Source organism: Nicotiana attenuata, chromosome 2 (assembly GCF_001879085.1).
Source record: "Nicotiana attenuata strain UT chromosome 2, NIATTr2, whole genome shotgun sequence".
In the NCBI taxonomy this organism is placed as follows: Eukaryota; Viridiplantae; Streptophyta; class Magnoliopsida; order Solanales; family Solanaceae; genus Nicotiana; species Nicotiana attenuata.
This window is the reverse complement of record NC_031990.1, coordinates 79,456,609-79,475,911: the sequence shown is the minus strand read 5'-3', so window position 1 is coordinate 79,475,911 and position 19,303 is coordinate 79,456,609. Positions and strand designations below refer to the sequence as shown.

General features: G+C 33.3%; 3 protein-coding genes and 1 non-coding gene across 4 annotated transcripts; 2 read left to right on the top strand and 2 right to left on the bottom strand.

Moving 5' to 3' along the window:
• LOC109213502 (extensin-2) lies at positions 394–2,993 on the top strand. Its single transcript, XM_019377312.1, has 2 exons — positions 394–1,711; positions 2,312–2,993. Exons 1-2 carry the CDS (start codon positions 499–501, stop codon positions 2,968–2,970), a joined length of 1,872 nt encoding a protein of 623 aa, XP_019232857.1. The 5' UTR covers positions 394–498; the 3' UTR covers positions 2,971–2,993.
• Positions 2,971–3,944, top strand: LOC109213509 (extensin-like; the record flags this gene model as incomplete). Its single annotated transcript, XM_019377320.1, has 2 exons — positions 2,971–3,570; positions 3,675–3,944. A coding segment is annotated over one exon (561 nt), but the record flags the coding sequence as incomplete, so codon positions are not given.
• LOC109213494 (actin-depolymerizing factor 2-like) lies at positions 6,900–10,320 on the bottom strand. Its single transcript, XM_019377305.1, has 3 exons — positions 10,141–10,320; positions 7,541–7,806; positions 6,900–7,385 (listed from the first exon to the last, which is right to left on the bottom strand). Exons 1-3 carry the CDS (start codon positions 10,141–10,143, stop codon positions 7,235–7,237), a joined length of 420 nt encoding a protein of 139 aa, XP_019232850.1. The 5' UTR covers positions 10,144–10,320; the 3' UTR covers positions 6,900–7,234.
• Positions 11,570–11,641, bottom strand: TRNAH-GUG. Its single transcript has one exon. It is a non-coding gene; the product is annotated as a tRNA-His (tRNA).

Below are 19,303 nucleotides of genomic sequence, written 5' to 3'. Positions count from 1 at the left end.
CACCGGGTTCATCAAAATTATTTTTGATGCGGAGCATAAATTTATATATAAAATTTTACAAAAATTACAAAAAAAATAGTAGGTCTAAGCCCAATATTATGAGTTTAATACTAAAAATCTTAAAGGTTGAATTCATAGAGTTTAAAATATGAATACATGTAACTAACTACTTGCAAAAAAGATACTATGAAAATACTCAAAATGATCCAGAAATGGACTTTAATAAATAAGATTATAACTGGTAGATCCAGTTGTTAAGAGTTGAATAATTTTTAGTCTTTGATTATCAATCAGACCAATTGAATTGGTCCTTTAAACAGCTCTTACTAACAACTACTTCTCTATAGGAATGTTACTATAAATACATTGGCCACTGAATCCCTTAAAGGCATCACCTCTCAACATTATCTCCTTTCTTCTTCCCCTTCAAAGCTTTTGGAAATTTAAGTAATAGCCATATTTGGGAGGCTGGTGCAGGAATTAATTTTCCGGCATAAAATGAGGCTTCACGGTGGCGGCCCCGCCAAGGGTCGTCAATATTTGCCACCAATCTTAGTGGCATTAGCCATATTGGTTGTTGCTAATATAGCGTCAGCAGAACCTTATATATATTCTTCTCCACCACCTCCATCATACGAGTACAAGTCACCGCCGCCTCCAACTCCTTCTTCACCGCCACCTTATGTCTACAAATCTCCACCTCCTCTGTCACCTTCTCTCCCGCCACCGTATGTGTATAAATCTCCTCCACCTTCATCATCATCGCCACCTCCACCATATTACTATAAGTCTCCTCCACCACCATCACCTTCACCACCCCCGTATCATTATAAGTCTCCACCTCCACCATCACTTTCACCACCACCTCCATATTATTATAAGTCTCCACCTCCACCTTCTCCCTCGCCTCCACCACCACCTTCTCATTCACCTCCTCCACCATACTACTATAAATCTCCACCTACTCCATTTCCATCACCACCCCCACCCTACTACTACTACAAATCCCCACCACCACCTGCGAAGTCACCTCCTCTCCCATACTATTACAGTTCTCCACCACCACCAGTGAAGTCTCCTCCTCCGCCATATCAATATTCGTCACCACCACCAAAGAAATCACCTCCCCCACCATATCTCTACACTTCCCCACCACCACCTGCGAAGTCACCTCCTCCCCCATACTATTACAGTTCTCCACCACCACCAATGAAGTCTCCTCCTCCGCCATATCAATATTCGTCACCACCACCACCAAAGAAATCACCTCCGCCACCATATCACTACACTTCCACACCACCACCAATTAAGTCTCCTCCTCCACCATATTACTATTCCTCACCACCACCACCAAAAAAATCACCTCTGCCACCATATCACAACACTTCCCCACCACCACCAGTTAAATCTCCTCCTCAACCATATTACTATTCCTCACCGCCACCACCCAAGAAATCACCTCCTCCACCATATTACTACTCTTCTCCTCCACCACCAGTAAAGTCACCTCCAACTCCATATTACTACACCTCCCCACCACCGCCAAAGAAGTCGCCTTCCCCACCATACTCCTACACTTCACCACCACCACCTACTCATTACTATCCTCCACGTCATTATATGGTGGTCAAGGTTGTGGGAAAGGTATACTGTTTTAGATGCTATGATTCAAAATATCCAGAAAAGTCTCATGGCAAGAAACACCTAAAAGGTACAATAATCTTTATACCACACCCACTTCCTTTAATTTCTTTTAATTTATCATCAACATTTTTATTTAACACTATATTTTCCTTTTGTTGCTTTATTTTTTAAGCTCTTATAGGAATTCATAAATGTTTCTTTTTAATTTGGATATAAGATTCATCATACTTTACTGATTTCGAAATGTGCAATTAAAGATTTGAATAAGCCACCTTCACTTCCTTTTGAAAATTAAGATTTAAAATGTCAAAAAAAATTACAAGTTAGTGATTCGTAAACTATTGAAAATGAAGGTAGTTCTTGTTTGGTAATGAAGTATTTATTCTGAGGGTGTGATTATCTCACGTGAAGCCGGCGAAAGTCTGTGTTGGCACACAAATCTCCCAATGCCCATATTAACTTGCAATGTGTTTCCTTAATTATTAGTTTAAGAATAATAAATTAGAAAAATATAAGTTTTTGTCATGTGATCGAAAGGTTAGTTTTATATTATGAACAAGACAAATTTGGTTCTTGCATGAAGTGGGAAAAGTAAGGTTGGGGCATATGTTAGCAGCTCCATTATTTTAGTGTTACTTAATATATTATTTCTTTTTTTTATATTTAGGTGCTGTTGTTGAGATAACTTGCAAGGCTGGTGACAAGAAAATTGTGAGTTATGGTACCACAAAGATCAACGGCAAATTTAGCATTACTGTTAAAGGATTTGAATATAGCAAATATGGAGCAAAGGCTTGCGAGGCTAAACTCCACAGTGCTCCAAAAGATTCAAATTGTGACATTCCTACAAACCTTCATTGGGGAGTAAATGGTGCTAACCTCAAAGTGAAGTCAAAGAACCATTATGAAGTTGTACTTTATGCAAAACCATTTGCTTATGGCTCTAAGACACCTTATGCGAAATGCATAAAATCTAAGCCTACACCTGCTCCATACTACTACAAATCTCCTCCACCTTCATCGCCAACTTATATTTATAAGTCACCACCTCCTCCATCACCAGCATATATTTATAAGTCACCACCTCCCCCAACCCGTACATACGTTTACAAATCTCCGTCGCCACCAACTAAGTCCCCATCATCTCCTTATTATTACAAGTCTCCGCCTCCACCATCACCGAAACCTGCACCCATATATTATTATAAATCACCACCACCTTCGTTACCATCGCCTCCACCTCCTTACTATTACAAATCTCCTCCACCACCATCGCATTCTCCTCCTCCTCCATATTACTACAAGTCACCACCACCACCATCATAATCACCTCCACCATCTTACCATTACAAATCTCCTCCCCCACCATCTCCATCATCACCACCATCTTACTATTACAAGTCTCCTCCTCCACAATCACCATCACCTTCACCATCTTACTATTACAAATCTCCTCCCCCGCCATCCCCATCACCACCACCATCTTACTATTACAAGTCACCTCCTCCACCATCTCCATCACCACCTCCGTCATATTACTATAAGTCTCCTCCACCACCACCATCATCTCCCCCACCACCATACTACTACAAATCTCCCCCACCACCATCTCCTTCTCCTCCTGCCCCATACTATTATAAGTCACCACCACCACCATCGCCATCTCCTCCAACACCCTATTACTATAAATCTCCACCTCCACCATCGCCCTCACCTCCACCACCCTACTATTACAAGTCTCCTCATCTGCCATCACCTTCTCCTCCACCTCCATACTACTACCTCTCTCCACCTCCACCAGTAAAGTCTCCTCCTCCCATTTACTACAACTCACCTCCTCCACCAGTATACATTTATGCTTCTCCCCCACCTCCAATCCACTATTAAGGATTTCTAGGAGCGCAGCCATTCTCCATAATCAATCGAGTGAGTAGCTGTTTGAATTGTGTATTTTTTTCATATGAACCAACTTTTTATTCTTCTTTTCTTTGAATTAAGTTCTAATCTTCTATTTCATTGTTTCTTTTCAGATTTTTGTCTGAAGAACAAAATAAACGCTGCCTTCTTGCGGAAAAAATTAAAACATCAATAGTATAAAGCAATTGCTTTATGGAATAAGATATTCAATTGAAAGATTGATTCTTCGTTACGATATAGACCAGTTTGCTTCTACTTCTCTTTTGGCCTTCTTGCACATTGTCCTCGTTTTATTCATTTCCTATAGTAGTTATTGCAAGTTGTTTTCTTGTAATACCTTGGTGTACTTTGTGCATAAATCAATAAAAAGATCAAATTCGTTATATTCACTGCTTTTCTTTTTGCTTTTTTCTCTCTGTTAACAAATCAATCTTATCCTAACAAATAAAAAATGAAAATACCAACAATTATTTTAAGATCTTGAATAGTTTTTAAATGTAGAAGGATCGAGTTCAAGACATATATGAGTAATACCTCTCGTGTACTTTTGAAATTTATGATTTACAAAAAGCCTCCAAAGTCTGTAATATTGAATTGTCTCATTGTTGTTTTGAAAGTACGTAAACTTTATGTCTGCAAGTTGACCAATGATTGTCTGATGATTATACCATAATCTGTTAGTTAACATTTGATTAACGAAACAACAATAGCAGATAGGCGTGGAATAATAAATTGAAATTTAAAAGAAGGAAAAAAGTTTTGCTCTAAAGTAATCACTACTGCATCATTGAACTTTAAGAATTCAAAATAAAAAATGCAGTCGGAGTTTTTTATAACAGTCATTCATCATAAAAATTAAATTTTTCTAGAAACTAATTTTTATATTATATTTTACCTTTTTATAATAGTTTTTTGCCTATAATAGGAACAATCGTCTTTATAATAGTACACTCTTTCTAAAATTACTCATCTATAATAACCATATAAATCTCTAAGATTACCAATAATAAGCTTAAAAAATTTTATCAAGTATTTTATAATTTTAATGCACCACGTATGATGAGTAATATTACGTTTCTTCCATAATTAAAGATTCCATTCAATTTCATAAAAGATATCGTTGTAAAGTGAAACCTATAGATCATAGGTTCAAGTTATGGAATCAGTTTCTGTTGCTTGCATCAGGGTGGGCTACCTACATCACACCCCTTCGGGTGGAATTCATCCCCAGATCCTGCGTGATGCGGAATGCTTTATGCATTGGGTTGCCCTTTATATCATTGTATATATCTATTCCACTGCACAAAAATTCAAATCTTAAATATATATATATATATACTGGAACTCTACTATTTTGGCTTAAAAAGAAATGGGAAGTTGAGAAAAAAATGGTCTTGTATATTCAGAAGAGACAAGAAAAAATACAAAATTGAAACAACTAAATCATTATATGTAATTTCGTGACAATTAATAGTTGAAAAATACTCCTATTAGATTTTACAATTTTTCGCTCTCACACGCCTAAATGAACATGTGTTTAGGGGGATCAAAGCTATCAAACTGCTAATTAGGAGCAAATACATATATAAGAGAATAAAACTTATCAAGTAACCTTTAAAAATGCATTGGGATTTTTGCTAATGCTGCTGTGGATATATAGGAATGATGACCATAAGCATAGTGTCTTTTTAAGGTGTAGATAAAGGTAATATATATAAAATATCGTTCGGGTTAACATCAGAGCTTTCTTAGCTCAGTGGTAAGGCGCGTGGCTTCGATACCCACCAGACGGCGTTCTCTTATTTTCTCCGACCTAACCTTTTTTTTACTTCTCTTACAGATTTTTGCAGAGTTCAATACTTTTTCCTCTACAGCTATCTTTTCAGCCTAGCAGAGATGACAATAGGCAGCGAAAAACTATATATACTAAAATTCAACGGTCTCCAAAAGTTGCCTTCTAGTCATTATTAGCTTACAAAAGATCATGTGAGAACTTAATCATTAAAAAGTTTTACTCAAAATTCGAATTACATTACATAAATAGAAATGGAAGGAGTACCAAATTTTTAGCCTTCCCAAAGCAAAGTGCCATACCTAATACGCCTTTGAATCCAAACTGTCTGTCGTCTCTAGCTATATGTATACATTTTTAACCTACCCAAAGCACAAGATTTTTTTTTTGTATTCCATTGTGAGCTAAATCACATACCATCGCCATTAGATGTACATAGGGGTGGCAAACAGGCGGGTCGAATATGGGACTGGTCGAAAAGGAGTAATGCAAAAAAACGGATAAATTATCCGACCCGATCCATATTTAATACGGATAAAAAATAAATTAATCGACGGAGTCCATGACTTCTTGAATATGATCATTTCCGTGGGCTAGCCAGTTTTCGAACTGGTCATTCAAAAATAGCCAGTGTTTGCAAAGTCGTTGAAAAATAGTCACTATTTTGCTGCAACACGGAAAGTTCCAGCATAATATACTGGAGATCGGTGCTCTTGTGTATAAACTTCCAGTATATTATGCTGGAACTCCAACACGCGGAAAGTTCCAGTATAATATACTAGAGATTAGAGCGTCGAACCAGTATATTATACTGGAACTCCAGTATAATATACTGGAGTATTTTTTCGGATTTTTGAACAATATTTTCGTTCAGATTTATCTTTACATGAAAAGTGACTAGATTTTAATTACTTTTGAAACTGTGACTATTTTTTAATGACCACTTGTAAATCTGGCTATTTTGGAATTTCTCCCTCTTTTTTTGGGAGAATTTCTCGTCTCCCAACTTGAGGATGGAGGAATTCCGAATTTTAAGCTTTACAAATGTAAAAGTTAAACTCGCTGGTTATCCATTGATTATCCATATTCTAAGTAGATAATATGGTTCTTATCCATATTTGACCCACTTTTAAACAGTTAATTATCCAACCCGTTTTTTAATAGATAATATGAATGAATAACTGTTTTCTTTTATCCATTTTGTCACCACTAGATGTACACCATATGAGTCAACACTAAACAATCACCACTCAACTCCCACTTTGGGACAAGTCTACATTCCCCAGAGTGTCAAACTTGAGAGAGCAGACAGCTAATGTCTTTAACTTATTGGTGTCTGCCAACAAGGAAAGCTCCCTCAAATAATTTACTGATTGTTTTTCCAGGTAGTACATGTTACCCTGTCAAGTGCTAAAATGTTCAATCCCCACCTAGTATCTAGTCATCACATCCAGAAAGAACTGGCAACAGCCCAAAATATTCAACCTCCTCCTGCCCTGTATTTAAAACAAAAACTAACAAAAATTGTAGGAAGACAGACAAAAAATAGCAGCAGCACCCAGCCAGCATGATAACGCATAAACGGATTACAGAACATGCAACAGGATAAGAAGAAACATACAAAATGAAAGAAGGAACAATCTGATAACAATTGTTAACTCGTACCAGCCCCCAAAAGCTACTCATGTCATAAGTTCCACGCTCAAACACCACAAAATAAGACCAAAACCACATAATGTCTACAGGATGACAAGCCTTTTAAAATAGAATTTGACAACAGACCAATATCATATCTTAGCCAGGACCCTGTCCCAACAAATATTAACACTTCTCTTCAACAAAAGTAAAGAGAACATCCAATGCTGTACTAGAGAACTTTATTTAGTTGGCACGGCTTTTGAAGACATCCAAACCCATCTCAGTTGGATCAGTTGCTTGCAGCTCAATCTGAATCCCATCCAATTCCCTCTTAAATCTATCCTTGGAACTAGCATAGATCATTTTGCTTCTAACCTTAGAGGTATCAGGAGACCTATGCAAAACACACAGTAACAATAACAAATATCAATAGTTAGTGCACAACATCCAAAAACAAGCAATAAAAGTATTTTTTGGGGGATAATTACAAGCAATAAAAGGATATAAATTCTTGAATAAATTAGAATAATGCTAATCATTCAGCATTACCATGCAATAAAGAAAATCCTGCTCTTTGGAACACTCTCCTTTGTCAGAAAGTCAAAATCATAGACAGCGTAACGACACTCATTTGCAGGCAGGTGTGTACAGAAGTCCTCATAACTTTCAGCCGGCTCACCGAGCTTTTCCACAATGACTTGCTTTTGCTTTTCCTCAATCTTGAATACAATGAAGCGATAAGCCCTTTTAGTTTTCAACTCCAAAAATTTCAGTTTGCAATCGTCGTGCACAGCCATGCCTGATGCAGAGTTAGCCTACAAAGAAAATCCGAGGTCAATCAATTGATGAGTTTCTTCATAACATTACAACAAAACCAGAGGCACGTCAATTCTACAGATATTAATACATGAAAACAAAATTTAGAACAAACACCCAATACATGTGAATGCTCAACCTACTTCAAAGCATAACTGGTGGTCTAAGATAGGTTGACAGCCAGTATAATGATAGTCGTCTATGATGAATCCTCTAAACACTAAATCGCCTGAACAAAGCATAATGGATATAAGGGATTCATATTTTGGCCCCAATTAATTTAGTAATGGCATTGATTGAGTTACCCAATATAAAAGAACATGTTCCCCACCTATTCTGTTCATGAAATTGACACCAAAGAACGAAAAAAGAAAAATGAGGAAACTGAAAAAGTAAAATGCACAACAGATTTAAATCAAAATATTCTAAATGAACAGGAATACAGCTTTTAGTTCTACACATATCCGTACTAATGTAAGACATCAAAGCCATGAAGTTTTTTCATTCTTGAGAAGAACGGTGACATTTTTTTCATTATTGGAATAAAGAAGTCGTAATGTCTGTGGGATATAATAGAATGGACTATTATCCTAGGTTGCTGGAAAATCGTCTGGTTCGTAACTAAAATCACTTAGCAGCTACAATGATCCGTTATTTCTTAAGGGCAGTTCACAATTTAGTGGGACGGATGGTGAGTACAAGCAAATTTGACTAGCTGTAATTCAAGTTGGATACCACACTTCAACCAAAATTGAAGATGGAGGACTCCTTTTTACCCACACTCTGAGCTGACAGTCAAACACAACTTTGCTAAAAATTACTGTGAACAAGATATATCCTGGAAACAGGCCAATTTTACAATACAAAACAGGCCAATTGAATCACGAACCAGAGCATTGCTTGAATTCAACTTTTGCAAATAATTCATGCTTAACAAAAACACATCTCTTGATCTTAATCACAAAACTATAAACACATCAACCCTCCGCAGCTGCATCGAGAAAACATTCCACTCTCTACCTTTGCCTATTGACATTTAAAAGACAAAATTTTCCAATTATAATTATCTTACTAGTATTTTTCATGTTGAAAACCCAAATAGAACGTCCCAAATTCTCTGGAAAATGCCGAGCAATTGAACACACAGACGAACTAAGTAAGTATATGCAAAAATAATTTAAAAATTCAAGGTAGCTAAAGTAAATACGCTAATTAGAAAACCCTCTAAGTTACCCAAGTATAACCAAAAGCAGCTCTAGGGAATTTAAGTTAGTTACAGACTAAGATTGTACCCACAATATGGTAAGCAAGCAATTCCCACACGCCAACTCCAAGTTCCCTCAATTCTTTTTTTGTCACAATCAAAATGAAAGGTGGTTCTCTGGGCCTATCTTTTGCTCCCAGAGATACCGGTTCAAGTCCAACTCATGAAAGAGTTTAAGTATCTATATATCAAAATCTGAGTACGTATAATAAGTGCAAAGAATGTAGAACTATAGAAGTAAATAAATGGACTTATTCATCTCCTACACGAGAAAGATATGTATGTTCATTATTCTCTGAGGCAATGGATTTTGAATATTTCAAAATTCAAGGGCGTTAAAAGCAAATGTGGGTAATAGAATAACCCTCTAATACCCAAGTACAACAAGCTTTAGGATTATAAATTCGTTGCCTAGTAACGCTACACCCACAACTTATTCTAGGAAATGAATTTCGAGTTAGTAAACATCTATATGTTTGAAAATTTTCAACTCCACACACACATTTTTGAAAATTTTTAACTCCACACACACATATAACAGTGTCGGGTGTGCTCCTACATCCAGAACCTAGTGCTTCGGTTATGGGTTAGTCCAACTCAATAGCTTTGGTTCAGACTTCGTATATGTGTGAAAAAAATCCACTAAATTAGTATAAAAATTAGATTAAATCTTGGATCCGCCTGTGCCAACATCCTAAACAACCTGAATTAATATTCATACAAAAAGAAACTCAACAATTAAATAGTCATGGATCAAACCAGTAAGACAACCACAAATCCCGTGGCTAAATTCAACCATAACTAAAACATTAAAATCCAAATTACAGCAAATCCGATCCATCATCCATTAACTAAACCAGAACCCAGGTTTTCGCCACGCACAGCACATAAATACTCAGATCAAAAAGCCAAAACAGATCAGCACAAAAAATAAAGCACAAAATAAAATAACACTTGCATCAGTAGATAAAATCAAAATTCTTCTCGTACTTCCTTGAATTACTATTACAAAATAGCAAAAATAAAATAAAATAAAAATAACAGAAATCAGAAAAACGTAAAAACTTGCCATGATGAATCGAGATGATCGAAAGGATCTGAACAGAAAATATTTTTGTGTTTTTTTCTTTTTTGTGTAAAGAGAGAGGGTTGAGACTAGAGAAGACTTGAGAGATATAACAAAGGAGAAATTGTCCGAGAATTTTCCGAATTTTCAACCCTTGGTATTCGGTGGATACCACCCACCCCCTACTTTCACCCCCACCCCCTACTAAATATCATGATGGCGGTCATACTTTGAAGCTACAGATGGTCGGGCTAATAATAAGATGACACGTGGTAATGTCGGAATGCCAGAAATGCCCCTTTAGAATCAGTTGCTTGTCCAAATTGTGTTCAAATTAGGCGGAATTAGTGGTGTTCCTGAAAAAACAAAAACTCATAAACCAAATTGAAAACCTAATCAAATCGACACAAAAACCAATAATATTATGGTTTGATTTGGTTTTAGTCTTAAATTTTAAAAATATATCAAATTTGGTTTGGTTTGATTTTATGCAAAAAATAATTTTATCGAATCGAATCAAACCGACTACAGAAATACAACAACAACAATAACTACCCAGTAAAATCCCACATAGTGGGGTCTGGGAGGGTAATGTGTACGCATACCTTACCCCTGCCAGCCTGTTTCCGAAAACCGACTACATAAATACGTATTTAAAACTTTATTATACATATACATATATATATATATGTTTTTACATAAAATTTTATGGTAAATATTTAATCGTTGCATTTTTTATTGGTAGTATAGTTCTTTGTCATTATATTAATCAACAAGTTCTTTGTCTTTATATCTAATTTGATGGTAGTTTTTTATTTTGCTAAATTCAAGAATATATTTCATGTTAAAAATAAATGGTCTTTACTTAAGTCCTTAAAATATTCATCACTATTTAATTTAATTATATATTGTCAATATATTTTGGTAAATGATAAATTTTCTTAAAAGAATAATTGGTTTGTTAGTGTTGTGTTAGAATATAGTCGGCGGAATATGTGTGTGGCAAATGTCTCGTATTTAAGAAGAAAAAAGCCTGCAAAAAACTAAAATAACCGAAAAATCGACTAAAACCGATATAAATTAAACCTATAAAAATCATCAAATAGGCTCAGAGGTAAAGGGACACTAAAACCGGAATTTAGATATGCTTTTCAGACAAGAAATAAAATATAATTTAAGTTATCCCAAGTCTTTTCATAATCATGATTTGAATCAATCAACGAGCATATAGAGATATTGCAGGAGTCTAGGTCCTCTAGGATGCAAATGAATGTTCATGATTTCAAATACTTGAAGACCTACTTAATTTGTTTGGGTTGTTTTTGGAGGAAAATCAAACCATGAACACTCCTATCTTGTATGGCTTACAACAACAACAACAATATACCCAGTATTTATCCCACACTGTGGGATCTGGGAAAACTTAATACTCTGTGGCTACTGGGATTCGAGCCCAGGTCTCCACGGCCACAACGTGGAATTCTCACCACTAAACTACAGCCACGGCCACAACATACCCAGTAATTGCCCAAATTTGCATTAGGATTGTAAACTCCGCCTATCAATTCTATTTTTTATTTTATTTTAAAACTTTTGCTTAATAAAATAATTATCTTAATAAATATTTTTTATCATTGTTTATGCTTGTATGGTGATAATTGAGCCGATATGGCTAAAGAGCGTGTCAATCAGGTTAATAAAGCGTGTGAATATGAAAAAATTTAAAATGAGAAAAAAATGACAAAAGAAAAAGATTAAAAAGGATAAAATAGTTGCTTCCTAACCCCTACCCCTCCCTTTTTCTTTTCTCTTTCCATTGTCTCCTCGTTTTTTGAGTTTTTGATATTTCATACTCGCCCACACAGTTCCCGTCCACCAAACCTCCTTTTTTTCGTGTCTTTTTCCCCTTCCCCCGCTCATATTTAACCTAGAATTTGCTTAATATGTTAAATCAATTAAATTTATAAAAATAAAGCCACAAAAAATGAATTAATCTAATTTCTACAAATAAAAGATAGTAATCTGGACAACATTAGACAGAATAAGGAAAATAATTATAAAGAGAAAGGAAAGAGAATTCTTATTGATAAGCTTATTGAATATTGCCCAATGCTAGCTTGGGTGACAATTTTGTATAGTAACAATGAGTGTAGGTAATTCCAAGTGGGAAACAAAGTGGGAGAAGAGGAGGTTATATAGTATTGAGTATTTGACCACTAAACCACCCTCAATTTCAGATCATCGAAATTTTCACTTCTAACAACAAGCTCCACAGTGAAAATTAGAAAATAACTATCTTCAGATTTCACTAGAAAAAGAGAAAACATCTGGATATAGAAACACTCTACATGTGACTACCTTTCTGTCACGACCCAAAATTTACTATAGGTCGTGATGACACCTAACGCCGCCGTCAGACAACCCAACAGTGATCGATCAATTTAATTACTTATTTTGTTTTACTTTCGAAATCGTCAATTTTAATAAGGAAGAAAATTTGTACTTTCAAATCCATGGGAACACACAAAATTTATAGTTTATAAGCGGAAAGAAAGGCGATGATAATAGATTACACATGTTAAATGTAAAAAATGTAACACGTGATGTGTCATTTATGTCACAACAACTGAAGAATACACTTACAGCTTGTTTGGATGGTTGTTATTCATTGTTTTATAATGTATTGTATTGTGTTGTATTGTATTGTATTGTACGTTTTATGAATACGACGTTTGGATAGATTGTATTGTTTGCTGTTGTTAAATAATATTTTACTGTTTGGTTTGACTGTATCGTACTGTAATGTAACTGATAAATTTACTAAAATACCCTCGATTGTTTAAATATTAAATTTATCAAGAATTAAGCATAAAAATAAGTTAAAAAATCCCTTTCTACTAATTTATCCCTAAATTTGTCTTATGAATAGATTAAGCAATTAAATTCATGCAAATTCTAACAAATTAGCAATTTACGTTGGAGTTGGGAGCGGCAAAAAGTTCTGGAAAAAAGGGACGAAGACAATACAGGTGATGGGTGGGAGATTTGGAGTTAAAATAAAAAATAAAAAAAAAAGGTAAAAGGTAAAATATAATTATGGAGTAATAAGTTAGGGCATAATTGAAAAAATAGGAAACGATCCCACTACACCAAATCGGTTGTTTCAAAAAAATGGGACTTTTTATTGTTTCGGAACAATGGATTTAACAATACAATACAACCAATTTTAATGAAACAATCAAAACAAATATTGTTTTGTGATAACAATACAATACGATACAATGAGTAACAACCATCCAAACAAGTTGTTAATATAAAGTGTTTATTGATAGTCATTTCATCAGGTAGACGTATTAAAATAAAACAAGCAAGAGTTTATAGGCCAACTTAAAAATTCAGTTGCAAGTTTAAGGAGCAATTAAGGTATTTTATTTTCTTCTTCTTCTTCTTCCTCCTCTTATAATAATAATAATAATAATAATAATAATAATAATAATAATAATAATAATAATAATAATACCTCAGGAGCCCCAAAGCTTGACATATTTTATTTAGTGCACAATTAAATTATGCCTAGTCTTAATTATCTTTCTTTAACTTGGCATTTCAAAATCATCACCCCCCAAACCAATCTCATCTGATGGGGGTGACAAACATGCTACCATGTGAATTTTTTGTCCATGTAGTAATATCTTTTAAAGTAAAATATTTTACTACCTTTTAAAATTATTACATTTTTTATCATCTCTTTCTGAATTTATATAATTAAAAAAATAGCTGAAACTTCATTATTTATGCTAAAAAATTATTTAGCTAAAAGATTGGATTTTAGTCAATTTTTTTCTAAATTTCATACGAAAAAGAAGAAAAATAGTTGAGACAAACTGTCATTGCAGCTAAAGAAAGAAATAAAAGAGAATAAAGAAGTTTCGTTTTGCCAAGTGCCGGTTACGGTCCGGATTATGATGCTGGGGGAGTTTCGTTTAATAAATTGCTTATCAAACCACCATTATAACCACCAAACTAATTAACTTAATTTTTAACTATCACTTTCCTCTAACGTATCTTAAAGAGGTTGTAAATTGTAATCATGATCCTTATGATACCTCACGGAAGCAAATAGATTTATCAAAGCACACTACGAAAGGATAGATTGAATTTGAATTACACAAATTAGAATACCACAAACTTAAGAATTTAATCTACCTTGAGTTATTACTAACCATTATTCAAACATAAAGACAATAACGGTAGAATAAGAGGAAGAATTAGATAAAGAATAGAATTTATTGATTCTAAACAGATGAGCAACAACTTACTAATATTCCAGACAATAAAAAGGAAGATGAATAAAATAAAGGGATGATGACACAGTTACCCACAAAAATAAAACTATTTATCATTGTGTACCCATTTGTTTTTCTACCCATCAAACTAATTATATTTCCTACCCATAGTAGTTTTTGTGAGGACTTTTTTCTTTATTCTCCAATTCTTTTTTATTTCTATGCTTTTTTTCTTTTCTTTTTTCTTTTTTTTCTTTCTTTTCTCCTTTTTCTTTTTTCACGTTTTCGTCTTATTTTTTTATTTTTTCCTTTTCTAATTTCATTTACTTTCTTTTTTTATATTCTTTTTCTCTTCATAATCTAATTTCATTTACTGTTTTCACTAATTGTGTACCAATTAAATGTAGCTAATACAACCAAAAAATATTAACTAACATATGATACCAGTATAATATATAGTTATACCAACAGGGTATACAATTTTACGCAAAGAGTTAATTTTTTTTTTAATTCAATTATTAAACTGAAATAATATCAGTTGTCAATAAAAATTTCAAAAATTTCTAAAAGGGTCTAATTGTAAGAGTATACCATTACATTATATAGCATACTATAATACCCTTTTTTTTTTTTGCATTTTCAATTTTTCCCTCACGCTGGCAAAAGCTTAAAGCAAATTAAAAGGGAAAAGGCAAGTGAATTTACGAGTAATAAGTATACTATCATGGTATATTGTATAATATTACAACATATTGTTACAGCATATTGCATATTATTACAGTATACTATAACAATATATTGTATAATATAATAGTATAATATTGCAGTATAACATATACTCCTATAGTATATTGTATACTATAGCGGTATATTGTTAGGTAACTGTGTTCTTCTTCGATTATTACAATATACCGTTGCAGTATATTGTAAACTATAATAGTATATTGTTGCAGTATAGCTATATACTCCTACAACATATTGTATATCTTAGCGGTATACTATTGGGTAGCTGTGTTCTTCTTCCATTTTCAGCTGAAAATTTTGATCTCAATCACCTCAAATCAGCTCCAAATGCTATCAAATTTCAGTATGAACTTCCAGAAGGTACTATAAGCAATATTTAACAGCACCCACTTTGAATCAAACAAGAAATCTTCAAAATAAAAAATTTAAATTCAAGAGCTTCAAGCCCAACGATGGTGAATACTAAAATACAATAAAAATTCAGATCCGGGAAGCTTACTTGAAGGTACTATAATCAATATTTTATAGCACCCACATCGAATCAAACAATAAATCTTCAAAATAAAATTTTAAATACAGGAGCTTCAAGCTCATCAATGGTGGATCTTCATACACACACAAAAATCAGAGCTAGAAAACTTAATATATAACTGCAACAACACATGGGTTCAGAAATATAATAAATACAAAAAAAAATACTAATATAGAAAGAGGATTTTGGAGTGAAACTCATGTACAATAATATTGAAGATAGAAACAAAATCTGAAGAAAAATTCACAAGTCAAACAGTAACTGCTGTGTGAAATATGATTTCTCATGGTTTAGCTATGGGATTTTTGAAATGAAAGAAATGGCTGGGTGAAATAGCGTTAACTGAGGCATTAAATGAGGGGAATGAGCTAATGCATGGGCCGGATAAATAGTTTGGGCCGCATGGGTAGGAGAAGTAAATAATTTGGGCCTGGAAATTAAAAGGCAAATAGTTTAGAATTAATGGGTATAAAGTGAGATTTTCTCTAAAATAAAGGGAGATTAGCCTAGGTATACAGCCTAGGTATACAATCCAACACATTGTAATGTACTTAGCGTGATTAGGGGTAACAGTTTAAGCCCAAGCCCATCTAACCCGCCAATCTTTTTTAGAGGTTAATGGGTTGGGCTACAAATATTTTAGCTCATGGGTCTATTTGGGCTGAGCCCAACTTAATCCACCATTTTTTATAGCCCACTATAACCCATAAAGTAGCCCAAATACAACCCATGAAACTCACCCATAAGAAAGGGATCTCAACCTAACCGAAGGCTTGTATGAAAATTTACTTAATTACCCGATCATTAGTTTCTGTATCTAAGTTTAAAAATGAGACTAATGTATTTAAGTTTAATGTAAATATGAATAATTTTGTAACAGAGTTTAGAGTTTGGTGAAATTTAGTTATTTAGAATAACATAAAAGATATTTTTTTTGAACTTACAATTTTAAATACTGATTTGTTATTTAAAAAAATATATTTTGATTCTCAAAATATTAGTAGTATTTCTTTTATTTTTTCTTTTTTTTTGAAAAGGAGGGAGTATGGGGAGTAGGGTTTCGTGTGTTACATTGTAAAGAACAAATAATAACTACATAAATAGATATAAATAAAAGTTTGTAAAGAAAAATGTCTGGTTATTTTTTTGTAAAAGATTTAATCAATAAGGTTTTCTAAAAAATTTGTACGGGCGGAAGGCTCTTTTCTAAATGAATTGTTTATGGAACACTTCCAACATCATGAAGAAAAAAAATCAACTAGCCAAACCTTTATCTTCCATAAAAAAAATTCAAAAGATTTTCTGAAACATTGTCTTTTTTTTTTCAACCGCTATTTCCTTTGCTTTTTTTTCTTCTTTCTTATACACTTTAAAATATTTATTTGGTTTTTTAGAAAGTTATAAAAGCTCATGAATAGTTGAGTATAAGACTAATTCATATGTGTTTCTTAGCTAAAATTTAAAATTAGATATTCCCTCCGGTCCACAATAAGTGACCAATTTGTTTTTTATTTTGGTCCAAAATAGGAGTGTCAAACGGGTGGGTCGGGTCGGATATGGTTCGAGTCGAAAACGGGTAATGAAAAAACGGATTAATTACCCGACCCGACCCATATTTAATACGGATAAAAAAGGGTTAACCGGCGGATAATATGGGACACCCATATTATCCATGACTTCTTGTATATGATCACTTTTGGGAGAATTTTTAATCTCTCTAATTTAAGGAACCCCCAATTTGAGGCATTACAAATGTAAAAGTTAGACCCATTGGTTATCCATTGGTTACTCATTGGTTATCCATTTTCTAAATGGATAATATGGTTCTTATCCATATTTGACCCGTTTTTAAAAAGTTCATTATCTAACCCATTTTTTAGTGGATAATATGGGTGGTTAACTGTTTTCTTTTAACCATTTTGCCACCCTTAGTCCAAAATAAGTGTCCATTTATATAATCAAGAAAGAATTCAATTTGTTTTTACAAAATTAACCTTATGTACATATCCCTTTAAAGTTTTCTTACTCCTCACATTAAATATTTAATTAAGGGTAATTTAGTCATACTAGATATTTTAAATATTTAATTAAGGGTAATTTAGTCATACTAGGTATTTTTGTATAGAATTTAGTATTTTCTTAATGGGCGTGCTAAAAGCAAATTGGTCACCTATTATGGACCGGAGGGAGTATATAACAATGCATTGTTAGTTCATGAAACGAATAAATTATGAAGAAGCTAAGAAAGTGGGGAACATACATAGATGTATAAAAGGTAAAAGGCCTTGTTTATGCAAGATGAACATGGTTCTAAAACACGGGTCAAGTTGGACTGGTTGGGCTATGACCCATTATTTAACCCATATTGACCCAACCCATCTTAGTCCAAGTACACTTTGGGCTGGGTTAGGCAACGACCCATTTATTGACTCAACCCATCTTGATCCGCCCAAATTCAACCCAAACCACCCATTTACCACCCCAATCAACGTGATCATGTTTTCTTATCCATATTGCCAATATTTATTTTACAATAATTTATATACATCTTTATATATTATTGTACACTTACTACGAATAATGCATTAACCTTGTATATAAGTGTACTAAATAGAGCGTACATGCGTCGCACGTGTAATTTAACTTATTTGACTAGCAATACAAAATTAAATATCTAAAAATTATAAAGTTTTTGTTGCATACATATCTAGAATTTTTTTCGAGTTATTCAATAGATATTAAATTATCTAAACATCTTCACATTCTCTGGGAGTTGAGTGAAGTAGTGGTTATTTAACTAATTTATGGCTTCTGTATTTTGTATTTTTGACATGATGAACAATCAATGATATATATCTCGTCTATGATTGATAGTCTATTATTTTATTGGTTTCAACAAATGCTTCCAACTTTTAAGCGTTCAGTTTATTTTCGTAAGAATATTCTTTTGACTTAATAGATGCGTACGGAATTAACAAAAAATTGCACTTACAAAGTTTTAATAATAATAAAGTAGTAACTTTTTTATAATTCTATACCATGCGTAAAGTACATGTATGAACTTGTAGACATCTTCACCGAATCAGACTCCTATGGCCGCACAACATAAAACAAACTCTTGCATTCAATGCGTCAAATAATCAAATTAAAATATACACCATTGCAGGAATAAGTTGATTTAATTAATTCTTTCAATTATTTCATCAAGCACATATGTATAATAAATCAATAATATTATATTCATGAATAAAAAGAGTAGAACTATAATTCCTCGTTGACTAAAGACTATTAAAGAAACCGGAGCTTGTGTAGTATTTAATGGTGTTGCTACAATATTAATTTTGATCAGGTCTTAAATAGCTCCACATACCATAGTTTTTCCTGTTTTTATCTATGATGCAAGATTTCATAATTTATTTCCTGCACGCAAAAATAAATCTTATCATAATATAAGATTCATCCTAACATAATAAGCACATAAAAAAAAGGGAGTTCACCAGCTTTCAAAAAAACCATTAAACAGAAAGTGAATTTAAGATAACTTCTAATTTTAATTTATCACAAAAAGCAATATACAATTCATCACACGATGATTTTTCACTAA

Excerpts from the sequence above, each read along its gene's own strand:
- LOC109213502 (XM_019377312.1), top strand. The coding sequence starts at position 499 with ATGAGGCTTCACGGTGGCGGCCCCGCCAAGGGTCGTCAATATTTGCCA. Across the intron at positions 1,712-2,311 it reads TGGCAAGAAACACCTAAAAG|GTGCTGTTGTTGAGATAACT; the intron begins GTACAATAATCT and ends TTTTATATTTAG.
- LOC109213494 (XM_019377305.1), bottom strand. Across the intron at positions 7,386-7,540 it reads AGGATTTTCTTTATTGCATG|GTCTCCTGATACCTCTAAGG; the intron begins GTAATGCTGAAT and ends TGTTTTGCATAG.